Source organism: Pholcus phalangioides, unplaced genomic scaffold, assembly GCF_987345545.1.
Source record: "Pholcus phalangioides strain wild (caught in Gottingen) unplaced genomic scaffold, Ppha-v1.0 ptg000019l_1, whole genome shotgun sequence".
Lineage (NCBI taxonomy): Eukaryota > Metazoa > Arthropoda > Arachnida > Araneae > Pholcidae > Pholcus > Pholcus phalangioides.
In genome coordinates, this window is record NW_028301612.1 from 10,019,592 (window position 1) to 10,046,648 (window position 27,057).

General features: G+C 38.6%; 2 protein-coding genes across 3 annotated transcripts in view; both read left to right on the top strand.

Moving 5' to 3' along the window:
- The window catches only part of LOC149071207 (neuroglobin-1-like), a 97,404-nt gene that overhangs the window by 39,740 nt on the left and 30,607 nt on the right, over positions 1-27,057 (top strand). For both annotated transcript variants that reach the window (XM_089248160.1, XM_089248159.1), the window contains one exon: positions 1,060-1,466. In XM_089248160.1, coding sequence (XP_089104286.1) covers positions 1,258-1,466 — 209 coding nt within the window. In that variant the 5' untranslated portion in view covers positions 1,060-1,257. The remainder of the gene's footprint in view (positions 1-1,059; positions 1,467-27,057) is intronic.
- Positions 3,745-6,380, top strand: LOC149071208 (uncharacterized). The gene has a single exon (XM_089248075.1). It carries the CDS (start codon positions 3,951-3,953, stop codon positions 6,378-6,380), a length of 2,430 nt encoding a protein of 809 aa, XP_089104201.1. The 5' UTR covers positions 3,745-3,950.

The window sequence follows — 27,057 nt, forward strand, 5'->3', positions numbered from 1 at the left end:
TTCCCTAATCCCACCTGCTAAAGAAAAACCCGGTATTTTGAAAATGTTATGAGCAATATTTATTTTAAAAATTAAATCAAAAAAGTGATTGAACTGAAATAGGCCTTCAAAAATAACTGAAAATTCTTTGATTTTGCTCATTTATATGCATTAATGCTAAAAAAGCCAAAATATGTCCGCACAAGCCATATGCATTTGCATAAATAGTGTCTTTCTTAGTCACTTTTGTCAACAATTTATAAACGTTCAAAAATAAAAATTTATCAGCAAAAAAATATGCCTACTAGAAAATATAGACTAGAAAATACAGTTCGGTATATAGTTTACATGCATATAGAAGCGTAATTTAAACTGGGAACCTCTGCTGCCACCTGTCAAGTAAGAAACATAACTGTTATAAATCCTGGATTAAAATTGATTACCGGTTCTTGAGTAATGTGCCGTATTGAAAGAAAAAAATTATGTTGCATAATATTACTAAATAATTTATAAACAATAATATACAGTCGAATCCCGTTTTAACGAATACCGTTACAGCGAAACTTTCGTTGCAACGAACACTTATCTAATCCCCCAGATAAGTTTGGAATTCCTTTATAGCAAAATTTCATTATAACGAAGTGATTTCTCCGATCTCTTGGCGTTCGTTATATCGGGATTCGACTGTATATAATATAGTTGAATTATAAAGTTTGCCTCGAAATTTTAACAGTTGTTGTTGTCTTTATGCAGCATTTAATGCAGTAATGCTAAAAAAATATACAAATGCACATATGCATTTGCTTATAATCCGGACATTTTCCTTTTCAGTGCTTAAATAACTTAATATTATATATTGTTTAATCAACGATAAAGCAATTAATTTTGGTGACCGGAGTTTCGGTACACGAACAAACATGTTTAATGGATTTCTACCGGAAATAACGTGAAAAAAAAAAGAACGCTCCCGAAACCAGAGATAATGCCAGAATAATTAAGTGATAAGTGCATTAGATGGCCGTGTGTAAACTTAATATAATATTTCAGCTGTGTCTTTTTTTTCTCCACTTATCTTTTCAGAGCCGAAGAGACAAGAAAAGAGTTTCAGTGTGACAAGTGGACGGAGGGCGCATGTGCTTCGCGGCCTCCATCGATTTAGACCGTAACAAACACACACACGCACCACGCGTTCGGGGGACTTAGATATCAGATAATCACAGACAAGACCAGACCTAGGCTTGATATCCGAGTGCGCGCTGTCCGAAAAGAGTGATACAAATGGGCTCTCAGCTGAGTCGGATTTTGAATAACATCAAGAAGGATGATCATCCTCCGGAGGCGGGAAATGATCCCCTGGAGGATCCGCCGGTCCCTCCGCCTCCCGACCCGAGGCTCCCTTTGACGGCGAGGCAACTCTTCAATATTTCCAAGTCTTGGAAAGGGATTGCAAGGGCCATGGAACCTACTGGGATTACCATGTTTGTCAGGTAAAGATAAATATTTTTAGTTATGTTATATGTTTACGGTAAATGTGACAAATACGGTTATTATGCATACTTACCAAGCATTTTGGTAAGTTTGATAAAGTTTCCTAAATTTACCACTTTTGCTGGTGCCCAAGCATCGTTAGTAAATTTGATAAATTTTCCCAAATTCGACACTTTCACCGGTGATTATGCGTGTTGCCCAAGCATCGTTGGTGAATTTGATAAATTTTCCTAAATTTATCACTTTTACTGGCAATTATGCATATTTCCCAATTTGATAAATTTCCCAACATTTATATTTTTCGCCGGTAATTATGCATAGTTCAAAAGCATCCTTGGTAAATTTGATAAATTTCCCTAAATTAATCCCTTTTATCGGTTGTTATGCATAGTAACCAAGTGTTGTTGGTAAATTTTATAAGAACTAAAAGGGTTAGCATTTTTACCGGTGATTATGCATAGCGCCTAAGCGTCGTGTTGTTGGTAAACGTGATAAATCCTACTATACGATAAAATTATACATGATTATTCATTCATATATTATAGTATTATATCAGGGTACGATCGTAAAATATGTTTTAGTTATATCGGGGTCCAACTGTATTCGTCACACATACTAGACTTATTTGGAGTTTCGGCACATCAAATTCACCAATTATACTAGAATATTATGCATAATCACAGAAAAACGCGATATATTTCAAGAATTTATCAAATTTACCAACGACGCTTGGGTATTATGCATATTCATCGGTAAAAGTGATAAATTCATCAAATTTGCCAAAATAATTGGTAAGTATGCATAGTAACAGGCTTTATGTATAATAACCGATTTATCACATTTACCGTATCATATAATTACATATATATTCTGTGTTATATGTTCCCGATAAATGCGGGAGCTTGTCGTAGTGATTTCCAATATTTGCTGAGGAAATAACCCACGGAAAGTTTTTATATCATGTTAATTTAATTACATACTGTTTCAAGACCCTTTTCTTCGAAACAGACTGTATCTAAGCAATATTTGCAAAAAAAAACAAGTTGCGCAATTTCAATTGCTTTATTTTCGTATTGAAAAATAGGAAAAAAAAAAATTCGGGTAGGCTGTGTTATAGACACGGCCGCAAGTTTAACCTGAATACGTTCTTTGGGGCTACCTTTGCGTGGTAGGTGCGATATCATAGGATCCTTTTGCGTCGTGATCCTGTCGAGATGTAGCGTGAAAGAATTTTGTTACAAAAGCGGAACGCGAGCCTTGTGCTCAGACCACAAAACGGTATTAAAACCAGAGTGGTATCACTGGATTTGTCTAAAAGGGATCTACCCTCAGATAAGGTGACCAGATGAGGTGCTTTGAAAAACAGGACAAATCTCGGAAATGGTTGTTAAAAACCGAGACATTTTCAAAACTCTCATTTGGTGGGCATTACAGTGAAAAATTGCAAACTAACAATGCATTACGAAAGTATTATCACACTACTTCTACACAGAGGCGCAAATACGAGTAAAACATCAGCATTTGGGAACCATGGTTGCCAGACGTCCCGTATATACGTCATCGATGAGCTTATGCCATATAAGGGTGAGATACGTTACAAATACAAATACAAATACCACGCCACAACAGGCAAATTGCCGAACGAGGTGGCTGACTTAAGAACATCATGGATCCCCGAGCCATTTTTTGGAGGCCCTACCTACTACTGCTACACCACACATGCACCCCGCCCACACCCCCCCTCCCCCACTGCGGAACCCCCAACGAATCGGTACATGTGGGAATGTGCGTGTACGTGTAGTGAAACCTGACGTGAAGTTTTTTGTTTCTCTGTAATGCTTGTTGTGAGATCCGTGATGACCCTCCACGACGAAAGCGTGGGAAGGGTCAAGGGTCAGATCGGGGGACTGGACAGCTGCATACCAGGAGCCGAGGGACGGAGGAGAGAGAAAGGTGGACAAAGAGAGGAGGTGAAAAAAGAGAGACATTCTAGGAGGGAACGTACAAACGAGAGGATGTAAGCAGCTCATGTGAAGAGCTGGCTAACAAAATCATACATACGATGTAATAAGTGTACATAGTTAACAAATATACATTAATTAAAGAAAATGCACCTAGCACAAAAAGAGTGGTTCTTCCCGTGTTTCGGCTGCGTCGTTATTATATTGGTGGCAGCGCGTGTGTGATGATAGAATCCATTGTCTTGGATAGAGGAGTGACGATGTCAGCAGTAGTAGAATCAGCACGGAGGAATCAACGGAACACCGAAAGGACGAACTGACGTGAAATAGTGCGAAAGAGTTTTCAACAAGGGACTGGCGCATTGGAACAACAAGGCTGTATGGAGATCCTGGAAATAAGGGGTGAGTGGCATGTTTATCTGAAACCTTAAGATTGCTGGATCTGATGAGATAAATTCAAGTTGTTTGGTTAATTTTAAAATATTTTTGATAGAGTATAATTAACATTAATAGTATTTCATCATGTCATTTCTAATGAAAGCAAAAAAATGTGATTTAAGGGTACTTGCCGAAGAATTGGGTGAAGATCCCGGTAATGCCATAGTATTTGAACTCAGAAAGTTAATACTTAAAAGTAAAAATTTTGAGGAAGAAGCAGTAGAGGAACGGTTAAAAACTATAGTTGAGGAAAGAAAACAAGAAGAAGAGCGATCACAACAACTTGAGTTAGAAAAACTGAGACTCGCTAATGAGGTGGAGCTAGAAAAAATCAGATCAGGCTATGGATCTCATAGGACGGAAGAAAGCGGTTCCGTTGAAACATATCTGAAAAGTATTCGGGCGTTGACGGTGGAGGTACCGCGGAAGTCCGAAGGCTGGAATTTGTTCTTCTTCAGCTTGGAGAGAGCTTTTAGAACAAAAAATGTGCCAGAGCCGTTGAAAGCCGAAATTTTGATAACATTGCTGGGCAGTAAAGCGGCAAATATTTTGACTCATTTGTCAGAGGAATCGATAGTGTCTTACGAAGATGTGAAGATGTTGATTCTCAGGGAATATGAGCCGTCTGCGCAGGCATGCTTGGAAAATTTCAGGAAATCCAAACGGTATCAAGAGGAAAACCACGTACAGTTCGCATCCAGGTTGATCACAGGGTGGGAACATTACTGTAAACTTAGGGGGGCCGACACGATTGAAAAGGTTAATAAATTGATCGTTGTCGATGCTCCGATCAACACCCTAGATCGGGAGACTGGCGCACATATCCAGCTGAATACGAGCAAAGAGAAATGGTTGGAACCCATTGGAATAGCCCAGGAGTGCGACAAGTACTTCTTGGCTAAGAACAAATCATTTTTGGTTTCTGGATTCAATAAAGAGAAACCTAGGCACTATGGAGGAATGGATAGGTATGAGGAAAAAGGGAAAGACCCTCATATCATAGAAAACTCCCAAATTTGGAACCAAGCTTCACAGGTAAGGGGTGACAGGAGCTGTTTTTCCTGCGGATTGAAGGGACACTTCAAAAAGGCTTGCCCACAGTTGAAGGGACAAGGGGGAAGTGGAGGACATCCGAGATCAGGAAAAACAGGGGTGCACCAAGCCTCATCGGGGAAAGGTAAGGTTCCGGAGGGGGCAGTTTTAGCCAGAGTGTCCGGGGAAAGGTATCTAAGGAGCTGTAATAGCCAGTTTAATGAACTCGAAAGGTGTGCTTTGAGCATTAACGGGAAACTGGTACAGGCGTTAGTTGATTCCGGAAGCGAAATGACTGTCGTGAGGGCTGATGTGGTTCCCGGGATAACTTTAGAGGGGGCGGCAACCATTTATCTTGAAGGTGCTTTCGGAAATGCTGTTCAGGTTCCGTTGGTACAATTGCCAGTAGCTATTGCTTCAGGGATGAACACTAATGTGTTACACCAAGAAACATTGTGTGCTGTAGCCCCGGAGTTGATTGAGGAAATGATCATACACCCCAATACACTAAAAGAACTGAAGGGACAAAATGTGGATTATCCGACCTTAGGAGATACCAGTGAAGAACGAATAACAGCCGGAGTGGAAAAGGATTCAAATTTGTTAGGGTTGTGTGTCATTGAAGAGGCGGATATCAGTAATTTCCCTCAGGATTCGGAGAACACTATATCAAATTCCGAAAGGTTCTCAAAAGAGCAACAGGATTGCCCAGATTTAGCGAAATTTTGGGAAGCGGCAAGAAATAAGAAATCGGGCTACTATGTGGTAGATGGTTTATTATTTCACAAGGATAATATTTTAGGAGAAGCTGTTGGGCAGCTAGTAGTGCCTAAGTGTAAGCGCGAAGAAGTTATCAATTTAGCCCATTCTTCAGTGTTCGGAGGACACAATGGGGCACGAAAAACAAGCCAAAGAATCAAATATTCATTTTTTTGGGATGGTTTGTCAACAGAGGTCAAAAGATTCTGCGAATCGTGTAATGCATGCCAGCTAACGAGAAGAGAAAAGGTTAAAGACAGAGCACCTATTACCCCAGTGGCAAGACCTGATCTGCCATTCCAAGTGGTAAATGTGGATATAATTGGTCCCATAGATCCACCGAGTTCGAAGGGACATAAGTATATTTTATGTTTAGTGGACCAGCATACACGTTGGGCAGAAGCCATTCCACTAGGTAGTTTATCGGCAAAAAGTACTTGTGAGGCGTTGTTGCAAATCTTTTCTAGAACTGGGATACCCAATGTTATAGCGTCGGATAATGGAACGAATTTCAATTCGTCTTTGACCAAAGAGTTCGAAAAAATACTTGGGGTAAGTCCACGATTTTCGACCCCTCAGTATCCACAATCCAATGGATTGGTGGAACGATTTAATCAAACGTTGAAGCGTATGTTGCATCATACCATAAGAGAAATGGGTAGGAAATGGCATGAACACGTACCCTACATTTTATGGGCTTATAGAGAAGTACTTATAGAATAGTACAACGGGGGTGGCACCGTTTCAGCTACTGTATGGTAGACCCCCAGAAGGCCCGTTATCGATTTTGAAATCTTCCTGGACCGAAAAATATCACAACGCTCAACTGAACACTATGCCCGCTTCGCTATACCTACAGAAACTCAAGGACCGACTACAAAATGCAGCAGATTTAGCTAAGCTAACTTCGGAGGTGATGCAGGAACGTATGGGTAAATATTACAACTTGAGGTCAACAGATAGAACTTTTAGTGTGGGAGATACGGTCATATTGTTGATTCCCGATTCCACTAATAAGTTATACTCACGATGGCAAGGGCCAGGTACAATTGTGGAACAAAAGAACCAACATTCATTCATAGTTGAACTAGAAGACGGTAGTCGCAAACATGTGCATCAGAACAAAATTCGGAAATATGTAATTAGGGCAAACGCAGTGAATGTAATTTTCGAGGGGGAGGAGGATTTCGGTCAGGTAGAATTCACACCGGTAAATGGGGAGGAAGCTGTAGTAGAGAAAAAAATATGTGATTTAAAAAATTCTAATTTGGGACCGATGGAAAAACGGGAATTGAAAGAATTACTAACAGAATTTAAAGAGTTGTTTCAAGGTCCAGTAAAACTTGCCAAGGTAGGAGAACACCGAATAGAGTTAGTAGAAGGGGCGGTTCAAAAGAAACCCCATTGTTACAGTATTCCCATGGTGTATAGAGATGAGGTAAACCGACAAGTCCAGGAATTATTAGAATTGAATTTGATTGAACCATCCACAGCCGAAATAGCACATCCGGTCGTTTGTGTGGCTAAAAAGGATTCATCAGTAAGGTTATGCGTTGATTTCAGGGCGCTAAACGCAATTACACGAGTGCCTAATTACCCAATGAAGGATGCACAAGAATTGCTATATACGGCTGGAGCGGCAAACTGGTTAACAAGTTTAGATATGTTGCGTGGTTATTGGCAAATTAAGATGTACGAGGGCAGTAAACATTTGACTTCCTTTGCCACTCATAACGGCACATATCAATGGAAAACAATGCCATTCGGATTATCCGGTGCGGCAAGGACATTTCAAAGGGAAATGAATAACGTTCTGAGAAACCACCAAGAGTATGCACAAGCATATATAGACGATATCATAATTTTTTCTAACAGCTGGGAAGAACATAAACACCACCTCATTTCAGTTTTCCAAGAATTAAAGAAATCAGGTTTCACAGTTAAATTAGATAAATGTAAGTTTGCTCAGAAGGAACTGAAATACTTGGGACATAAGATAGGTGGGGGGAATCACGCTCCAGATGAAGAGAAAATTGCTGCTATAAGAGAACTAAAGAAGCCAGTCACTAAGAAGGACGTTAGATCAGTGCTTGGGCTTATGGGGTTCTATAGAAATTACATACAAAATTTTGCAGAGTTATCGATTCCCCTGACAAATCTGACAAAATCCAATATTTCAAATCCCATCCCGTGGGATGAAGAGGCAAATGCGGCTTTCGAGAAACTTAAAGAACGCCTGTGCAACGTGACCAGGCTGGCAACGCCAAATTTAGAACTGCCGTTTCAGTTACACACTGATGCATCTGACTTAGCAGTAGGTTGTTGCTTAACTCAAGGGGTTGAAGGCAGATACCAGCCTATCGCTTTCGCGAGCCAGAAGCTGAACAACACCCAAAAGAGATGGGCCAGTATAGAGAAAGAAGCTTGGGCCGTATTATTTGGGTTGAGAAAGTTTGAAAAATGGATCCATGGCCTGAACGTGGAGATTATAACGGATCACAATCCTTTGAAATACTTAACCGAAACGACTCCAAAAAGTCCAAAATTGTTACGGTGGTCCTTAGCCCTGCAAAGATGGAATTTAAAGATCACTCACAAGGCAGGAGCGCAGCATTTGGGAGCCGATGCTCTATCGAGGTTAAGTAGAGAAAATTGGGATTAAATTGTAAAAGAGTAAATCTTTTTTTTGTAAATAAGTCTAGTTATGATAATTTTTTTCATATTAATTATAAGTAGATCATTAGAATACAGTAAATGTTTCTTTTATTAGTATTATTATTTGGTATATGCAGTATCCAGCTTTCTTGGGGTGAGGGAAACTGTTCACTTCGCTCTGTTATTACTGCAAGAAAAGGGTCCAGTGTTATGTGTGTGCGTGAAAAAAAAAAGGAAAAGAAACACCCATTCTCCCAGCTGGTTGGGAAACTGTTGCATTGGAAGAAAGAGAAAACGAGGAGAGTCCGTTAATGAGAAGGCTATCCCGTCATAAAAGGGGGTGAAGAAGCATAATCACCAGGACTCTTTCTCTCTCTCTACACCATCTCGACGTGAGAAATACGTATGCCAGCATAAACAAAGAGTGTCCGAGGGTCCGAGTCATGGCAAGTCCGTTGCATACTACGGTGCTAACAACAGCGCAAGGAGAAGAAAGAAAAACTCAACCATGAAGGCAGAGTTTTTACTTGTGTTCGGGCGTGTGAGATCCGTGATGACCCTCCACGACGAAAGCGTGGGAAGGGTCAAGGGTTAGATCGGGGGACTGGACAGCTGCATACCAGGAGCCGAGGGACGGAGGAGAGAGAAAGGTGGACAAAGAGAGGAGGTGAAAAAAGAGAGACATTCTAGGAGGGAACGTACAAACGAGAGGATGTAAGCAGCTCATGTGAAGAGCTGGCTAACAAAATCATACATACGATGTAATAAGTGTACATAGTTAACAAATATACATTAATTAAAGAAAATGCACCTAGCACAAAAAGAGTGGTTCTTCCCGTGTTTCGGCTGCGTCGTTATTATACTTGTTATGTGTAGTGCTGCCATTTGCCACCAGTTTTTTACACAACAAGTTTTTCTTTTCACAACATTATATACTCATAAATTATTGGGACGGAGGAGGTTATTAAGGGTTAGGTACCGTTTCGTCCTTTCCCGGTTCATCCTTAGGTCAAAATAGTCCCGTTTCATCCGATCTCTTCTTTCCCCTCCCCTCCCACATGTCGATAGGGGATTACTGTCAATCAAGATAAAACACCCCGTGCTTTCACAAGTTTTCATAGATAGAGCTCCTGGAAATATACCTCGTTTGGAAATACCCTGGAAATAGCAGCGTTTCTCAACCTTTTACAGGATATTTAAATTCAGGAGTAAAATACACGTAGTATATTATACAGGAATGTCCCGTCTTGGTTTTGATAAAGTCTACATTATTCATACTTTCGAAATTAAATACCTTATTTCCGAGTTATGCAAGATTCACCTATGCATCTCGCTTATGAAGCCACTGTACATTAAGTACAATAGCTACAACGAATAACGGGTACTCGACATGTTATCCCACCCCCGATGAAGGTGTAATCTTGATAACAAAGAGGGGATGTAAGAGCGGATAAAATCATGTTATCACCTCGGATGAAACGGCACTATTTTGACCTAAGGATAAAACGGGAAAGGACGAATCGGGACATCACCGTTATTAAGTACGCCTACTTAATAACCCTCTTTACTCTCATATTGTAAAGGCGCATATACACTAGCCTCTCCTATCTTGTAGAGTACAACCCCCTGCGAAGGTTATAATCCTCTCATGGGTATACAAACTTCCTTTGTATTCCTTTCTTTCCTTCGTGTTCGTTGAAAAACATCGATTCCAGGTGGATCCAGTTAAAACAGCTCAAGAATCATCCACACCACCGTACAAATTACTGAACGACCAATTACGAATGCTTTCATTGCATGATCCGTGCGCTAACGTGTAAGCGCCTCAACGTCTATGCTTCCACGAACAGTCAATGCCGTAAGTTTACGAACTTACTAATTCGTCCCAGACGTCCGTTCGTAAACCGGATTGTCCAGAAAGCGAAATAGTCCCTCCCTCCCATAGGAATCTATGTGAAATTGATTAATACTTTCCAAGGACTCCGAATATTTTTAGTGTGAATTTTCACAGCAGCGCTTTACGCTCAAGTGCATAACGCAAACGAGATTGTAGTCATTAACTGACACTGAAAACTCTGAAAATACTAAACAGGTAATCCCAACCTTACGCGACAACTCGCTGATATCTCATATCAAAGCAAAGAAAAAAATATATTAGAATTGAATGATATTGAAATATTGAGCAAATGGAAAAATATATATTGAAAATAATATTTTTCATCGCGCAAACCAGAAACCGGGACAAACAGGCATCCCGAAAATAGCGAAAAACCGGGACATCTGGCCACTCTACCAGCAGACATATACAAAACACACTGATATTATCCGAACAATTCCTGAGATATGGGCGTTTAAATTATTTCGTTATGCAACTTTTTGCAAACGCACCCAGTATCGTCATATGATTCAAAAGACGTATTCAGGTAAAAAAAGCAACGAAACAACATAATTTCATGTGATAGATCACCAGATTTTTGTATCCAAAAGGAAAAACCAAGGGCCGACAGGGCTGAGGTGTCGAGGCGGCAGCCTGGGGGCGGCGTTTTTTTATGACTGATTTATTATGACGGTGTTTTCACTCTCTCAAATTTTTACACATCGAAATAATTTTGAAGGGAAAGCACGAGAGTGAATAAATAAGTGCAGGTAAATACAATACTTTTCAGTGTTCAGATGTTATTCAATGCTTGATTCATCTTAAGCCAACTCCTTTCTTGCACTTCCAAAAAGTGTCAATTTTCTCAAGAAAAGCTTGTTTCTGGAAAAAATTAGATTACTTCTCTCTTTTCACTCTTTTTATCAACATTTTTCCAATTGAATTTTCTTTCTTCAGTTGAATACCCCTAGAACAAGTTTGGATTCCTTATACATGTTCCGACCAGCCTACACCTTACTTGCCGGAATGCTCAGACTGCCCATTTCGGTTTACCTATATCTGTTCTCTATATCAGGGGTTTACAACGTAAAGTTTCTCACGAAACTTTTGATGATAATGAGGCTAATCTAACAGAACTCAAGCAAATTTGTGAATATTTATAAAAAAAAATTGTCCTTTTTGCCGTCTCAACAATATTATAGCCCCAGGGTAAAATGAAAGAGGACTTTGGCACCACCTCTTAATTTACACATTTATTGTCATAAATCATTGCATCAAATTTTATCGTGGAAGCTCCTATTCAACTGAAGTCCCTGCATGCGCCTCCCCCCACAAGTGTGTGGGTCTGGCAGGGCCTCTGCCAGAGAGACTGATATAATTCTTATTGGATGTGTGTTTTGATTCCATTTCGGTTTTTCACACTAAAAATTCATAATGGGGAGGGGGGGGGGTCCGTGAAGAGTCTGACCTAAGGGCCCCAACAAAGAGCTCAATTTTGGGCCCTACTGCGGGATGCGGGGCCCATGCGTCTTCGTGTCGTGCCCGGTTCAACTCATAATTCACCTTTAGTGAGCGCCATTTACCCCAGCAGGATACAGCTGGTAAGGTTCTAGCACGGGCTCAAGCATCGTTGGTAAATTTGATAAATTTTCCTAAATTTATCACTTTTACTGGTTATTATGCATATTACCCAATTTGATAAATTTCCCAACATTTATCACTTTCGCCGGTATAGAGCTGGCAAGACTCTAGCACGGGACAAATCTCTCTTTTTTTACGCTATAATTTCACTGTCGAGGAGGTCCCACCGAAAATCTCAGTCGTGTGGGGGCGGGGCTCACTCCAGGGTGGATGAAGGTATGATTCGCAACGAGGTGCTCGCGGATGAAGGGAAAATTGTGTGCCTTACATCAAAAATAACATTGTTTTTCTCCAGATAGGCGGCACACACACACGTATGCTTCCTATGCCCACGGAATTTTAATATCTGTGCGGAATGACAAAATGACATACTGCCTTATACAATATAGTGATTTTTTTTTTCTGCGCAGCAAAAAAACTCTGTGCATGCACGAAAGCATTTTCTCAGAAATTCCCAGACCAAAAAACATCCATATTTTGCAAACTTGTTCACCTTGAAAAAAGGGTGCCTTTTCAGTTACTTTTCTCCTAAACCAAAAAACGGGTGCAAATAAAATTTTATCAGCAAAATTATGCCTTCAAGAAAATATTTAAAGCAATACAGTACAGTATTATTACATGTGAGAAATTTAAGGAACTGGAATCATTTTCGCCATCTATGAAATAAAAACTACTACAATTCTTCGATTGAAATCAAAAACTGGTTTTTATATTTTTATGCAAAATAACAAAATCTATATGATGTAACATTATTTATATATAGTATTTTATAAGTAATAATATTTATTAAATTTTTAAGTTTGATGGAAAATTTTAACAGTTGTTCTATTTTTACGGTAAAGTAATATCGGTAAAACACAAAAATTAAATACAATTATTTATTTTTACGATAAACTTTTTGAGAGAGTGGTAGCCATCGGACTACACATATTTGTAGAGGACAATTATTGCGGTTCGTAGAACGAATTCAAGAAGCCAAAATTTATAAAGACACTGCCGCAGTAGCCTTTTTCGATTTAAAGAAATCTTTTGATAAAGTTTGGCACAATGGGCTGCTGTTTAAGATGATTCGCATGGGAATGCCGTATAACATCATCAAATTTGTGAGCAATTATCTCGACTCGCGCTCCTTCCGAGTACAGATAAATGACTCAATATCTAATTCTAGACAGATTCGTTCATCAATAGCTCAGGGAAGTGTGTTAGGTCCCATCCTACACAATTTTCATGTGAATGACTTCCCAGTAGCCCCTAAGGGTTTCACCGCTCTTTATGCCGACGATAGTGCCCTTTGTTGCACAGATAAGGACCCTGGCAAGGCCCTTTCAAACTTGCAAGAAATGGTAAGATTGGTCGAGCGCTGGTGTGTGCGAACCCGTGTTGAACTGAATGCAGATAAAAGCAAATTCATGTGGTTCACTAACAAGTCCTCATTACCACAACAAGCACACATAGAGGTACAAGGAGTTATAATCAACCCAGTCATTCACAATAAATATTTGGGGGTGATAATGGACAAGAGATTCAGTTTCTCCCGGCAGTGTGTTGATGCCATCCGTAGGGCGACTCGGTCATGCTCAACAGACTAAGCCACAGGCACTCAAGTCTTTCAATTCGAAATAAAATTATTCTGTATAAGATGGCAATTAGACCGATTCTTCTGTATGCTGCGCCTGTCTGGTTGTTCTCGAAGAAAATGAATATCATCGCTCTGGAGAGATTTCAGAACAAGACTGAGGAGATACACCGGTCTACCTTGGTACGTTAGAAACGTTAATATCAGACGTGATTCCGGAGTGGCTCATGTAACGTCATATGCAAAGAAACTGGCAAAGAACTTATTTGATAAATTGAACGATTCTGAATTTCCACACCTTGCGGAGATTCCATCATACGACAGTAGACACAAAGCACGATTAAAAAGACCAAAAAATTTTCTACACATGCCTCGACCTGTGTTGCCAGGTCTATGAACATTTGAAAACTACGAAATTATTGCTCGGCTCTTGAGAGCCGAGCTTGAAAGGAAAAAAAAACCCGTGGGTCTCAGGTGAACCTACGTTTTCACCCACCTTATTAGAATCTAACTATCATTGCAAAGCGCACTACTGCACAGGAATTGTCAGAGTCATGATGAAGGGGGTTTGATGGATTATAACTATCCATTGGAACCCCGTTCCACCAATTACGGTTTTCGGTACAATTATTGATAAACATTTATCTGGAAATTACTGAATTGATGCACTGGCTCTTAGAGACGAGATAATGCTGCATGTCAGTATAATGAAGTCATATATATAGTATCACTATTATTAATGGTGAAAATCTCTCACCATGGCCCTGATAAGACTCCTTTATTTTTTTGATTAAAAAAAAAATCTAATCCGTGTCACTTGATCCCGCTTTTTAGGTTGATGATATGATCTTGGTTTTCTTGTTGATGCTGCAAAATTGTAAATACATATAATCTAATTTTCATTACTCTCATGTAATCGCATTTACTCGCACATATTCGCATTAATATCATTTTTCTTGGATTATATTACAGTGTAATTATTTTCTCAAAAAAAAACCCCTTGGGTATCAGGTGAACCTACGTTTTCACCCCCACCTCATTATTAATTAATTAACATTGCAAAGCGCACTACTGCAGCAGAAATTGGCAGAGTCGTAATGAAGGGGGTTTGATGAGTTATGATTACCCATTGGAACCATGTTTCACCAATTATGGTTTTCGATGCCGGTTCACTTTTTTAAAAAGTATTTTTTGTTAATCGCTGATCATGTTAATGAAGATTGCATTTTACCGTAAATAAATATCAGTTGTTAAAATTTTAGAGCAAACTCGATACTGTAATAAATATTTTACCACTTGCGAAAAATTTTATACTATATTGTATCGTTATTTTTTTCATTTAGTGCAAAAACCGGTCATCAATTTTAATCGAAGAACAGTTTTATATGAGCAAAGTAGAGGTGGCAGCAGAAGTTTCAATTCGCGCGAAAATGTTTCTCGTATGTAACATATAACTTTACCGCAGTAGTTCTTAATCTTTTTTTCAGCACATGGCCCCATTTGGACCACATTTCTTCACGGGTACCTTCCCCGTCTAACCCAGGGCCCTACCCTAATCCAGCGTACTAATATTTTTGCTCATAAAATATTAACTAATATCATACAATGTTTTTTTCATGCAGCACATTAATCAAAAACCGGTCGCTAATCTCTATCGAATAATACATCTGTTTTATTTGATAGGTGGCGGAACGGGTGCCAGTTCATGGATGTTTCTCATGTGCAATACGGAGTGATTTTAAAATCATGGAACAAACTTTAAATGTGATATAGGACACTTAACAAGCATCTTTGATCATACAATGTGCGGTCGTATCGCATTAGCAAAGGTAGAGGGTGTTTTTATGGAGTTTGCACAACAGCACTACCCCAAAACAACAACATATATTTTTCCAACGGATTTTGTGCCATATGTGCTATCAAATATTCGAGCTTGCATGTGCACCTTCGGATTGGATTGGAGTTCGTGTTTTATTTGTGCAAGGATCATAAAGGTTATGCTGTGCCAAACGATGATCAAGCAGTACAATTATTTCTGGTACAATTTGTGTTGCGTAGGTTGCACCATGAGAGAAGGGCTAATACATTACAATTCCCTGCACCCAGGGCCCGAACATAGCGCACGCAAGACCGATCTTTAGGGGGGGGGGGGGGCACATTGGGTTTGGGTGAGCACAAGGAATCTCCCCCAGAGAAATATTTTGAGCTACTAACCTTCAAAAAGCATTTAATTAGCAGAAATGGATAAAGATAACATACAATATATTATAAAAAGGTGTTTTCTTCCGATATTTTAATCTTTTACTAAAATATTTGAAAATATTTGTAATTTTTGATCGTCTTAGGGGAGGCCATGAGCCCATTTTGTTCTTTTCTGCGTACGCCTCTGGTCACAAACGTATGGAACGTATGGCTGTGACTTCCCTAGAAAATTTCGCAGCAACGTATAATAAATTATAAGGTAGGGAAAATATATATCTTTACGCTATGCGCATAGGCAACATATAACGCGGAGAATGACGATTTTAAAAACTCGGAAATGAAGAGAGCGATCCTTGGATTTTCAATAAGTGAATTTTATCTTTGGATTCAGAATAAATATCAATTTAATAATTTTCATTTTTTTCCTCATTAAAGTACGCAAAAACACATTTATGATACTTCATCGAAGTATCATTATTTCTAGTAAGTTTTATGTAGAATTTTAAATACCCTATTTATTTATTTACGTATTTTAAACCCAAAGCAAAAGGTTGGTACCCAATTGCATTTTGCAGTAAAAATAAAAATTAGCACCGAATACGAATAAATAATTACAGACACGAAATACAAATGACGTAACAAAAATTACCCAAAATACAAAAATTCCACAGAAAAAATATACACCGCTATCATAACAAAAATCTTCTCAAGTCGGTAACAGATGAATGAAACATACCCACATGTCGAAGAAGCTTATAAAATTCAGAAAATCTGTTTACAGCACAGTATTTACCAATATTAGCACTGAAGAGCAAAATGAGCTATGTGCTAAAGACCTCAGCTAATCTTTTGAAGGGCAGACATTTTTCCACAACCCATAGGAAAGAATGTAAGTAGGGGCGCCGGCTATGGAACGACCGCCCCCCCCTCCTTCAAAAGAAGACTGACTATCTATATTAATTTGATATATTTACTCTCATCAGAAACGTTTTTATTTAGGAAATTCTTTCGCGACATCTCAAATCGTCATCAACGTTTCTTCTCTTTCCCCAAGGGGGTCGCTGCAACACTTTGGGAACCACTGCATCAAGGTAATGGAGGCGAAGAAAGAAAACTCATTTCAGATAGGTATATCTCAAAGGCGGCAAAATTTCTAGGACCGGCCCTGGGAAACCTACATTTTATTTGATCATAATTAAAAATTAAATCATTGATGAAAAAAAATTGGTTTGTTAAAAGGTTAATCGCTAAAACATATTGGTGGTAACTTTAAGCCGATCTTTTTCACACGATTAATGTTCAAAAACTTTCCATATTTTATTTTCACCGTTTGAAAAGTTATAGCGGAATAACGTTCTTGCTTAACTCACCACAGTCGACGCTCCTTCAGACGACCATACGTAATTGCCATAACATTCATTGTAACGATAGGTCTAATGAGTTCTAGATGTTTTCCTATTCACCCCCACCTCCCGTTAGTCGGTAAAGTTGCTGAATCCCATACAGTGACTGACCTTAGCTCTATTGTGCTTTTTTTTGTCAGCGGATATATAAAATCAGGCCTTAAAAGTACTCCGTATTTCTCTCCCTCCTTTCCCACGTGAACAGGGAAACTGAAATTTGGCAATTGCCGTTCATGGGTTCTGATAGTGCTTTATTCATAACCTGAACGCCTTCTCTGAGTTTGCGTCAAATGTCTCATTAACACTTGATAAACACAGGTCTTATAAGGATTCATTAATTCAATTTTAGTTTTTTTCAGCATTTCCTCAAGATTATTATCGAACACACTCACACTCGTCTGCACGGAATGCAGTCGCGAACTGAGTACCGTGTGAAGGTTGCTTTCAGTGGACGACGTCAGATGAGTTTAGTCGTCTAACTCAATGATGGCTTTTGTCGTTCGCGTAGCTTGCGACTTGTTCTTGCTTCCAGTGAACGACAAGCCCAAAGCATAAGCACTGCGGCCGACAGGACAAAAAAACAAAGTTATTGTAGAACGCTGCCATTCGGAACCAGCTATGAATTGAATAAATGAATGACCGCCAGGACTTTATCACTCGACTAATCCCGTTTCCGCAATCTCTTCCAGCCCAGCTTCGTGGCAGAGTCTGGGATAAAGTGTATACATCTAACAGACTGAGTGCGTATCTGGTCTTGTGTGTCTCATTTTTCAGTGTCGTCATCTATAGTCCAAATATTGAGTGAAGAGTAATGATTCTATATTTCTACTGTTGTAGGTCTGTTGCTCTCTGTGGTGAGACTTTTTAACGTGTGTGTGGACGAGATTAACCGACAACGCGAAGGGAGAACAGCCATTTTTTCAACAAGGACGAGTTACCTCGCCTTAATCTACCGCTCTCTGGAAGAAATTTATTCATACTCCATCTTGTTTATTTGTCATTGAATAGATGTGGGAAAAAATTATCGTTCTTACGTTAAATTTTTATTTTCTTCCCTTTTATTCTCGACGGAAAAGAATAGACTGGCGGGAGAGAGAAAAGGTTTCTCAAGTAGATGATACAAAAGAGATAGAGGAAGGTTGGCGGATGCTTCTCACGATTTCGTTCGATAACAAAAGAACAATCAACACACTACTCTCTTCTATTTTTTCCTATAACCTGAATGTAAACAAAGATACTAGATCTGAATATTTATCGTTTGAATCTTAGTTGCCGTGCTCTTGAGAACCAAATCCTTCCCCCACTCTTTACTTGGAAAAATCTTTCCTTCAGAAACTTTTTCATGAATGCAGAAATCTTTTCGTGAAATAAGTATATACGACTGGGAGATTCTCTTTCTTACTGTATCGACTTATTAATATCTCTCCGACGATGATTTCACTCTCCGCTATCCATACAAAGGTTTTTATCCACCATCGACCGTCGTCGCCATCTGGTGGCATTGTCAGCAATTGTGAGCTTCGGCCTGAGTTAGGTCCGACCGTCCATGTATAGTCCTCCTACCACGAGATGATATTTGGCTACGGCACGTCATGTCACGTCAAACGATTCTATTTTATCCTAGAAGGACATGCCAATCGTGAAAGCTCAGTCACTGATGAACTTTTCTCGATGTGCAATCATTTTACCAAAAAAAAATTGAATAAATCATCCGACGCGACGTGACATGACGCAGCGAAAATTCATCTCGTGGTCGGAGGACTATACGGTCCCGTTCATTGCACGCGAGTTCCTAGGAAAGATTAAGATGTTCGTTGCCTCTGTAGTCTAATGGGTCTAGGGCGTTCAACTGGAAAGTGAAAGGACGTATTTCTGGGGTATTAAAAGAGAAATTGTAAAAAATTTCAGGTATTGCTTGTATTGTACCTCAAAACATTTAAACAACAAAATTTTGACAAATGGTAACAATTCGCATTTGAGTTTTGCCCTGCTTTTCACCAAGAACTGTTGCCCTTTGATGGATATACCATTTGTAGGACAACCAAGTCGTATCTTAAATATACTTCATTTTCAATGTGCTAACATGATGTGCAGTATCGATTATACGTAATAAAGTATCGATTCTTCTCATGATTGCTCTCAAAGTTATTGATTTTAACCGATTATTAACGGTAGAGTGTAATAGATTCATAAGATTTTGAACTTTTTCGTTTTCCAGAAAAAATCTGTAGCGATATGTTTATTTCATCCCCTCTCTCAACTCGATGACTTTAAATAAATATACAAATTATGGAATATGTCACTGACTTCGGGCCAACCTGTATAACCAATCGGATTTATCAAATATTTACACGTTAAAAAGTGGTGACACTGAACAGAAATTTCATATCGATAAACATATGGCCCACGTACTCAGATCCCTATAAACTGGGCTTTTTGATGGGCCCCAGTCCAAGACTTTCCACGGCCCCTTCCAATTATAACCTTATAAGTTAGGGCGAGAAAACCAAACCAGTAAAATTCGCGACAGGCTCCCAGGCCTAAAGCCCCCTAAACCACCAGTCATGGCAGAGCCATATTTACAGCATCATTTACCACCTCCGAGTAATCCAATGGACCCCATTTAGTTCTCTTGCAATTAATGCTAACTGCTATAAAAGGTCATCAGAAGCTCCTCGAGCACCAAAAGGCCCCGCCCCGAAGCCATGTCCTAGTGAGCCCAAGTGTTTACAGGGCTCTTACATGAAGGGTCATGAAGACCGCATTCAGACACGACTATTTTTGAATCTAAATTGCGGTTATTAGTGTATTTTACAGTATTTTAGACTATTTCATTGTTGTAGAGAGCAGCAGTCACTTCACCCATAGTTAAAAAACATTATTGACAAGTGGCAGCACTACACAAAAGCAAACTTCACGTCAGGTTCACTATACATACACACACATTCCAATATGTACCAATTCGTTAGACGTTCCACAGAGGAATATGGACGAGGTGCATGTCTGGTTCAGTAATAGTAGTATTTTAGACTTTGACATTCAAAACAAGATTTCACGAGTTTTGCAACCGTTGAGACCCAGTGTCCATCTCAATGGACATAGCTATAAATTTCTTTAAAAATTAAATCTTCATAATTTTTTCTGCATATTGTTAATATGTAGGCTCCATATAAATATATTTTTTACTATAGAAAAACATTTTTCCTCCGGTGAATGTGATGCGTGTCCGAAAGGGTTAATGTAAATAAATCTGTCAATTTTCGTGAAATGCTGTAAATGATGGCAATATGTTAATCACTATAGAGAAGTAGGGAAATTAGGGTGTATTAATGTGTGTGTGATCTGTATATTAAAATAACCATAACAATAGTAACCATTTGCAACCTTCTACTCTATTTTATTCTGTGTTTAATATATTTGCCAAATTTTCAAAAGACACATAAAATGTTTCTGATAACAATGTGAGAGATTTCATGTATATATACATTTCAACTTTTTCTGAATTGAAATATGCTGCAAAAGATGCTACAAACTTGTAAAATAATGGTATTTTTTGTAAATTGTGACAGGGTAAATCACTTAAGTAAAATTAGATTACTTTATATTGTAGATAATGAGAATATTTGTAATTTCCGAGATATACACATTGAAAATATGTGCAAACTAATGCGGTAAAAGATATTATAACTTCTGCAAATTATGGCAATGTAAATCGCTGTACTGACTGAATTGATTATTGTAAAGTATTGAAAAGGCATATAAACCATAATTTATTTTTTGTGTAATATAATTGTCAAATGTTCAACGTTATTCATATTCATATAATTTTAAAAAATAATAATCACCGATTATTGTTTTTAAGCAACCATTTTGCCAGTGACTGATCAATATCTCTACCAAAGTAAAGAAACAAAGACGAAAGCTGCTCAATGCTCGGTACTTCACACAAACTAGCAACGGCATTAAGTCGCGGGGGGGGGGGGGCGGTGGGCCTTAGCATGGTGTCTATGGGACAAATTTTCGTGCCTGGGATTATATTCCTGGAACAAAGTTTCCAGCACTTCTTTTGTTCATCTGTATTGTTTTATATTGTCTTTTATTTTATTTTATTTCGTATTTTGTCTCTCTTTCTCAGCATTCCATTATCTTATATTTATAAGCGCATTATACATTTCGTTACAGAATGTCTCGTTTCCTGTTTTCTTTTTTGTATCTCCTCCTTTTTTATCAGGACAAAACAGAGTTTTCCCTTTTCTGTTTGTACTTTAAGCCTCTTTATTGATTCCATAAATGTCTGGGGGAATGTTGGGAGATGAGTTAAATAAATATGTCTAGCGATAACAAAAAATGGGGAGAGAAAAACTCGGTCTTGTTCGTTTTTTATTGAATTTGTTTTCCTCGCACGTGAAGAATTTTTCGGAAGCATTTTGTTTACTTAGAACTTGGTTGTCCTCTGTGGGAACTCTGAGGGGAATTTTCAGAATTTTCAGACGATTTTTTTATTTTGGAAATTTCATTTTTCCTGAAAATCATTGTGTGTGTGTGTTTTGTTCAAAAGTCTGTGAAAAATAAATGTCGCGTAAAAACAGATTCATGGTGGGTAAGATTCTCTGGAAGGTTCTTAGTCATTTCACTGACGCATACAGTTTGTTGGACTATTGCACGTTAAAAATATATATAGTGTCTCTGAGTAGAGTAATGATTGATGCATTCACAACAATCGCTCAAGTTAGTATTAGCATTGTCAGGCATTGTTCTGATGAAAAAGACCATGATATGTAAATTAACGGTGTTCAATCGGATTACGTCATGCAAGAATAGCATTACTAATGCATATTTGGGAGTAAGACTGTAGTTTTCACTGTGGTGGTGTAATATGCAGAGAGTCCAGTATATTCAATTTGTTAGAATGATTTCTATGTTTCCTGACAGCGGTTTTCCAGCTTTGAGGCGAGAATGCGCGAGCCGGTCTCCCATTTGAAAAAGTCTACCCGCAGAGAGCAGGCAGACCTACAACACGATACTGACATAACATGAAAAATTCAAGCATTTCCATCTTTACTTCAGAAAATTTAAGGCAGATGGCAGCATGAACACTCGACAACATAAATACGTTAGGGCCACGCATACACTCAGAACGCACATTCCGGCATGTGCCGATTCATTAGAAATTCCGTGAGTAATATGTACAAGGTGCTTGTACGGTTAAGTAGTAGTAGTAGGTGTTGGCTCAAAGACTTTGGGAGAGAGTTTTAACACTGTTCGGCATTCCGTAGGTTCTGACATAGACGGTAGAAAGTAACGATTATAGCCGAAGGCCAATATTCGCTGTTATATGGACAAAAAAAATAGGTCTTCGAAGTCACACCTAACAAGTCTTTTCTTGCTGCAATCATCAAAAAGATATGATCGGCTACTGTGAGCAGAAGGTGGCTCACAGTAGGCTTCTTCATGAAGGTGACCTCCGTGCGGGGTCCCCAGCCATTTGTAAATCGTTCGATGATAACCACAACCTTCTCTCTCTCTCTTTTCATAAGGCTCGAACAGGCAGAGATCACGAGAGGCCATCTATCATCAAATAGAAATCAGACATCTATCACTAGCAAAAAATAGTTCGTTACAGTCCCATCTGGGTCATACCCCAATCGATTATAAAATTTATATCTTCAGTTTGTCTTCAGTCGAAATATCAACTTCGAGAACTTATTGCAACAATGGCATTGCTATCGTACCGCATATATAGTAAAACCAATCTTCAACGTAACCGCAAGGGACCGAGATTTTCTATCCGTTGGGCACAGGTTCCCGATTAATAGTAGTTAAATTGAGATAACGTGTAAAATTAAGTAACGATCTCGAAAAATTGAAATAAAATAAAAATAAATTAATTTAAAATAAAGTAAATAATTTAAAAATAAATTAAATATTAATTATTAAGTATTTGTCATTTATTTATTGAAAATACATACTTTATTTACTTTATGCATACACTATATACAGTCCATTACATACATTAACTATTCGCATCGCCAAATAGTGAGAAACTAATTAAAAACAGCACTGTAAATAAGTTTCAAATTCAACTGCCCCGAACGCAGGGAGTTGTATTTTTTCTCTCTTTCCAAAATATATCTTCGCATCAGCCAGCTGTTGAAAACCTTCGTATGGATTGCGGAGAGTCACGTAGTCGTCGGATAAGTCACCATCTGGTGACATTGTCAGCAGTTTTGAGCTTTGGCCTGAGTTAGGTCCGAATGTCCATGTACGGTCTCGTTCAGTCAGTGCACACGAGCTCCAAGGAAAGATTGAGATCTTCGTTGCCTTTGTAGTCTAGTAGTCTAAGGCGTACTGTAAAGTTTTGTCTCAGAACTCATATTAAAAATGACCGAATCATTGTGCAATAAAACAAAATTTCTGCTGTTCTTTTCAAGGTTTTGACAGCATCTGTCTAAAACTTCATGCTATACTGGCTTTTTTCTTCTGAAAATGACGACATTCGTCTCATCTTCATCCTCTTCTTCTTTGACTCTCTAAAATTTTCAATCAGGGTGTCTATATTAGTCGTGTCAGGTTCAGTTTGTATATTGTCGTCTATGTTTATGTAATCCTCAGCGCTGCGATCACGGAAAGCAGCTTGCATGCAAATTTGTAATTCCAACATCTATCATTTGGAAAGTCAACCCTTGCACTGATGTCTCCCGTAGAAAATGATGTTTTTTCGGAAAGTTCTGTTACAATTTCAGGAAGCAACTGCCTTACTACGTACGGCTTATTAAAATCGCAGCATCATGTACGGAAACAATTTTTGTTAATGCAGGGGCGGCTAATGAAGAACTCGCATTAGCAAGCACAGATTGCATAAGAAATTTCGGTAGAGCACTTTATGTGATTCCCGGGCCCATTGGTTCGGGAAACATTCGTAGTGTTTGTACGAAATATTCCATTAAGAGTATGCAATTTTCCTTTCCGTTTCCGAGGTAGATAGGTTCCGTTCAATCCAGGTTTTTTTAATATGTATTTTAGCATTGAAATCACGGGAATAAGATTTTTTTTTCGTTGAAGACAGATTTCCGATTAATACAAGTTCGCTCTAGACCAACAGGCTACAAAAGCAACGAATATCTCTATCTTTCCTTGAATCTCGTTTGCACTGAACGGGACTGTATGGATAGAGGAAAGTGACAAATTAGGGAAAGTCAGGCAAGGTTAATATCTAACAGCTGGCTGATGCGAAGATATATTTTGGAAAGAGAGAAAATTCAACCACTGTCCCTGCTGGAAATCAAACCCACGTCCTTTCACTTTCCGGGTGAACGCCCTAGACCACTAGGCTACAGTTCAAATTCAACTGCCCCGAACGCAAGGCAGTTGAATTTTCTCTCTTTCCAAAATATATCTTCGCATCAGCCAGCTGCTAAAAACCTTGGTATGGATGGCGGAGAGGGACATAATCCTCAGATAAGTCACCATCTGTTGACATTGTCAGCAATTGTGAGATTTGGCCTCAGTTAGGTCCGAACGTCCATGTACGGTCCCGTTCAGTGCACAAGAGCTCCAAGGAAAGATTGAGATCTTCGTTGCCTTTGTAGTCTAGTAGTCTAAGGCGTTCACCCGAAAAGTGAAAGGACGTGGATCCGATTCCCCGCTGGGGCGGTTGAATTTTCTCTCTTTGTAAAATAGCAACACACAGCCAACTGTGTTAAAAACCTTTGTATGGATAGCGGAGAGTGCATCATCCTCGGATAAGTCGCCATCTGGTGGCAGTGTCAGCAATTGTGAGTTTTGACCTGAGTTAGGTCCGACCGTCCATGTTCTATCCCGTTCAGTGCACTAAATTGGATAGATAGAACCACTGACAATATCGGACTGATGCAAAGCACCTTACTCTTCTGTTACCTCAAAAGAGGCAGAGTTGTGTCGGAAAAAGTTAGCAAAGATTTATAGCGATGCTTCCCCCCCTGCTCGCAAGTATCGAATCACTCGCGTCGTTCACCCCATGAAGACCGCCATTAACTCGACGCAACGTACAAGCCATTTGACTAAAATGGATAGCTGAACCCAATGACTAGGAAGAAAAATTACACGTGCAGTAAGTTGGATGCCATGCAATAATATCCTATATTGTTCGATAACATTTTCGCTGATAGATGGTTGTGGTTTCTGCTACTACAGTCGAATCCCGTTATAACGAACGCCAAGAGACCGGAGGAATCACTTCGTTAAAACGAAATTTTGTTGCACAGGAATTCCAGGTTACCTAGCATTGTTCCTATGTAAACTAATTTGGAGGATTAGAAATGTGTTCATTAAAATGAGATTTTCGCTATAACGGTATCCGTTAAAACGGGATTTCACTGTAGAAATGGGGGATCTATGGCAGAACCAAGATTTCTGGGCCTTCCACGACTAAAAAAATTTGGTAACCTCTGCTCTAGGAATACGCGTTGTGACGGTTAATCCTCCTCCAGATTATGTAAGTCCTTTTCATGGTCCGGAATTCCTGACATGATTTGAAAAATAAAATACAGTCAAGCATCGATTATATGAATATCAATGATTCAAAACATCAGATAACCGGAAGCGTTCCAGTCGGCAAATTCAAATTAGCGCGCCTTATAGAAGTTCCGCTAGTACTTTTAGTGAAGTAAAGTAAAAGACAATTTTGGACTTCTTTTCCTAAACTGTAGGCCCCCCTAGTTAAATAATCAGAATAGGCTAGAGACGTATGATATAAAATATATACAGTTGTGTGTTTAGTATCACTGTTTCGTTGTTTCATATTTCTCCTATGACATTGGTACAGGTACAGTTTTTTCCCGTAGATATGATCGATTATCCGAAAAATCAGTTATCTGAACACCCCCATTTGTTTTGGATAATCGATGCTCTACTTTATTTAATAAAAGATATTTAGAAGATATATACAAATGAGATGTGAAGCATTTGAAAGAAAAGGTTTCAAAGTTTTATTTTGTAATTGCTCCGAAATTTCTGCGTGCCGTAGCCTTTAGTAGCGCGGAGGATGTATATAGCATTTCTTGCCATGTTATTTGTAACATGGATGTTAACAAAAAATGGAAGTGAAATGGATGGAAATTTAAAAAAAAGATGTTATTTTTAAATAATTTATTGATTTCATTCCTGTTGCCATTAAACTTTTTAATTTAATTTGTGGATTTTTTTATTTTCTCATACCTGCACTTGTATTGAATTCTGAGTGGTCCAGAAATTCTGACCGGTTTTGGAAAAAAAAAATATATATATATATATAGGCTATATATGTAGAGCTGTTAAAGAGATAGAGACAAACAGCTCTTGTACAGCTTTATACAAAAAGCTTTCAGTTTCTTTTCCTTCCATTCATTTTACCATTCTTTGTAATACCCATGTTAGAAATAACATGGTAAGAAATGCTATATAGACTTTACATCCTCCGCGTCACCGCAGGTGTGAATGTAGAAATTTTGTAGTAATTAGGAAAGAAATAAAAACTATATGAAATCTTTTCCTTCAAATGCTTCAAGCCATTCATACAAATGCAAGGCCACAACAGGCAAAATGCCCCAACGAGGTGGATGAGGAAAAAGATGCCCATAACAAATATGGTTGTCATATATTTCTGAAATATAGCAATCCAACGAAAAATAAATTAAATGAACGAGTTGGATTCGAACCTTGGTATCATTCGGGTTTACAATCTGATGCCCTACCACCTACAAAAATTGAACTCAATTCTTTATAATCATGTCGTCTTATGGACCATGCCAAGTTTTCTGCATCTTGCGCTTACACGCAAACAAAATTGATAAATATATTTTTTTTCTAATGAACTGGCACATCCAATTTCACAATTTTATGCATTTTCCAGTGTCAAACTGTAGAAATTTGTTTTCCTGCTATTTACATCAAAAGGAATGTGTTTTTTCTTTAAAGGAATGTGCGATTCTCATAAAAACTCACCGATTTAATCAATGCAGATCGCGTTTAGAATTTTTAGTTCCTCTTCTTTGTTTTTTTTTTCACTGAAGTAAATTTCTTATTCTGCAC

Excerpts from the sequence above, each read along its gene's own strand:
- LOC149071208 (XM_089248075.1), top strand. The coding sequence starts at position 3,951 with ATGTCATTTCTAATGAAAGCAAAAAAATGTGATTTAAGGGTACTTGCC.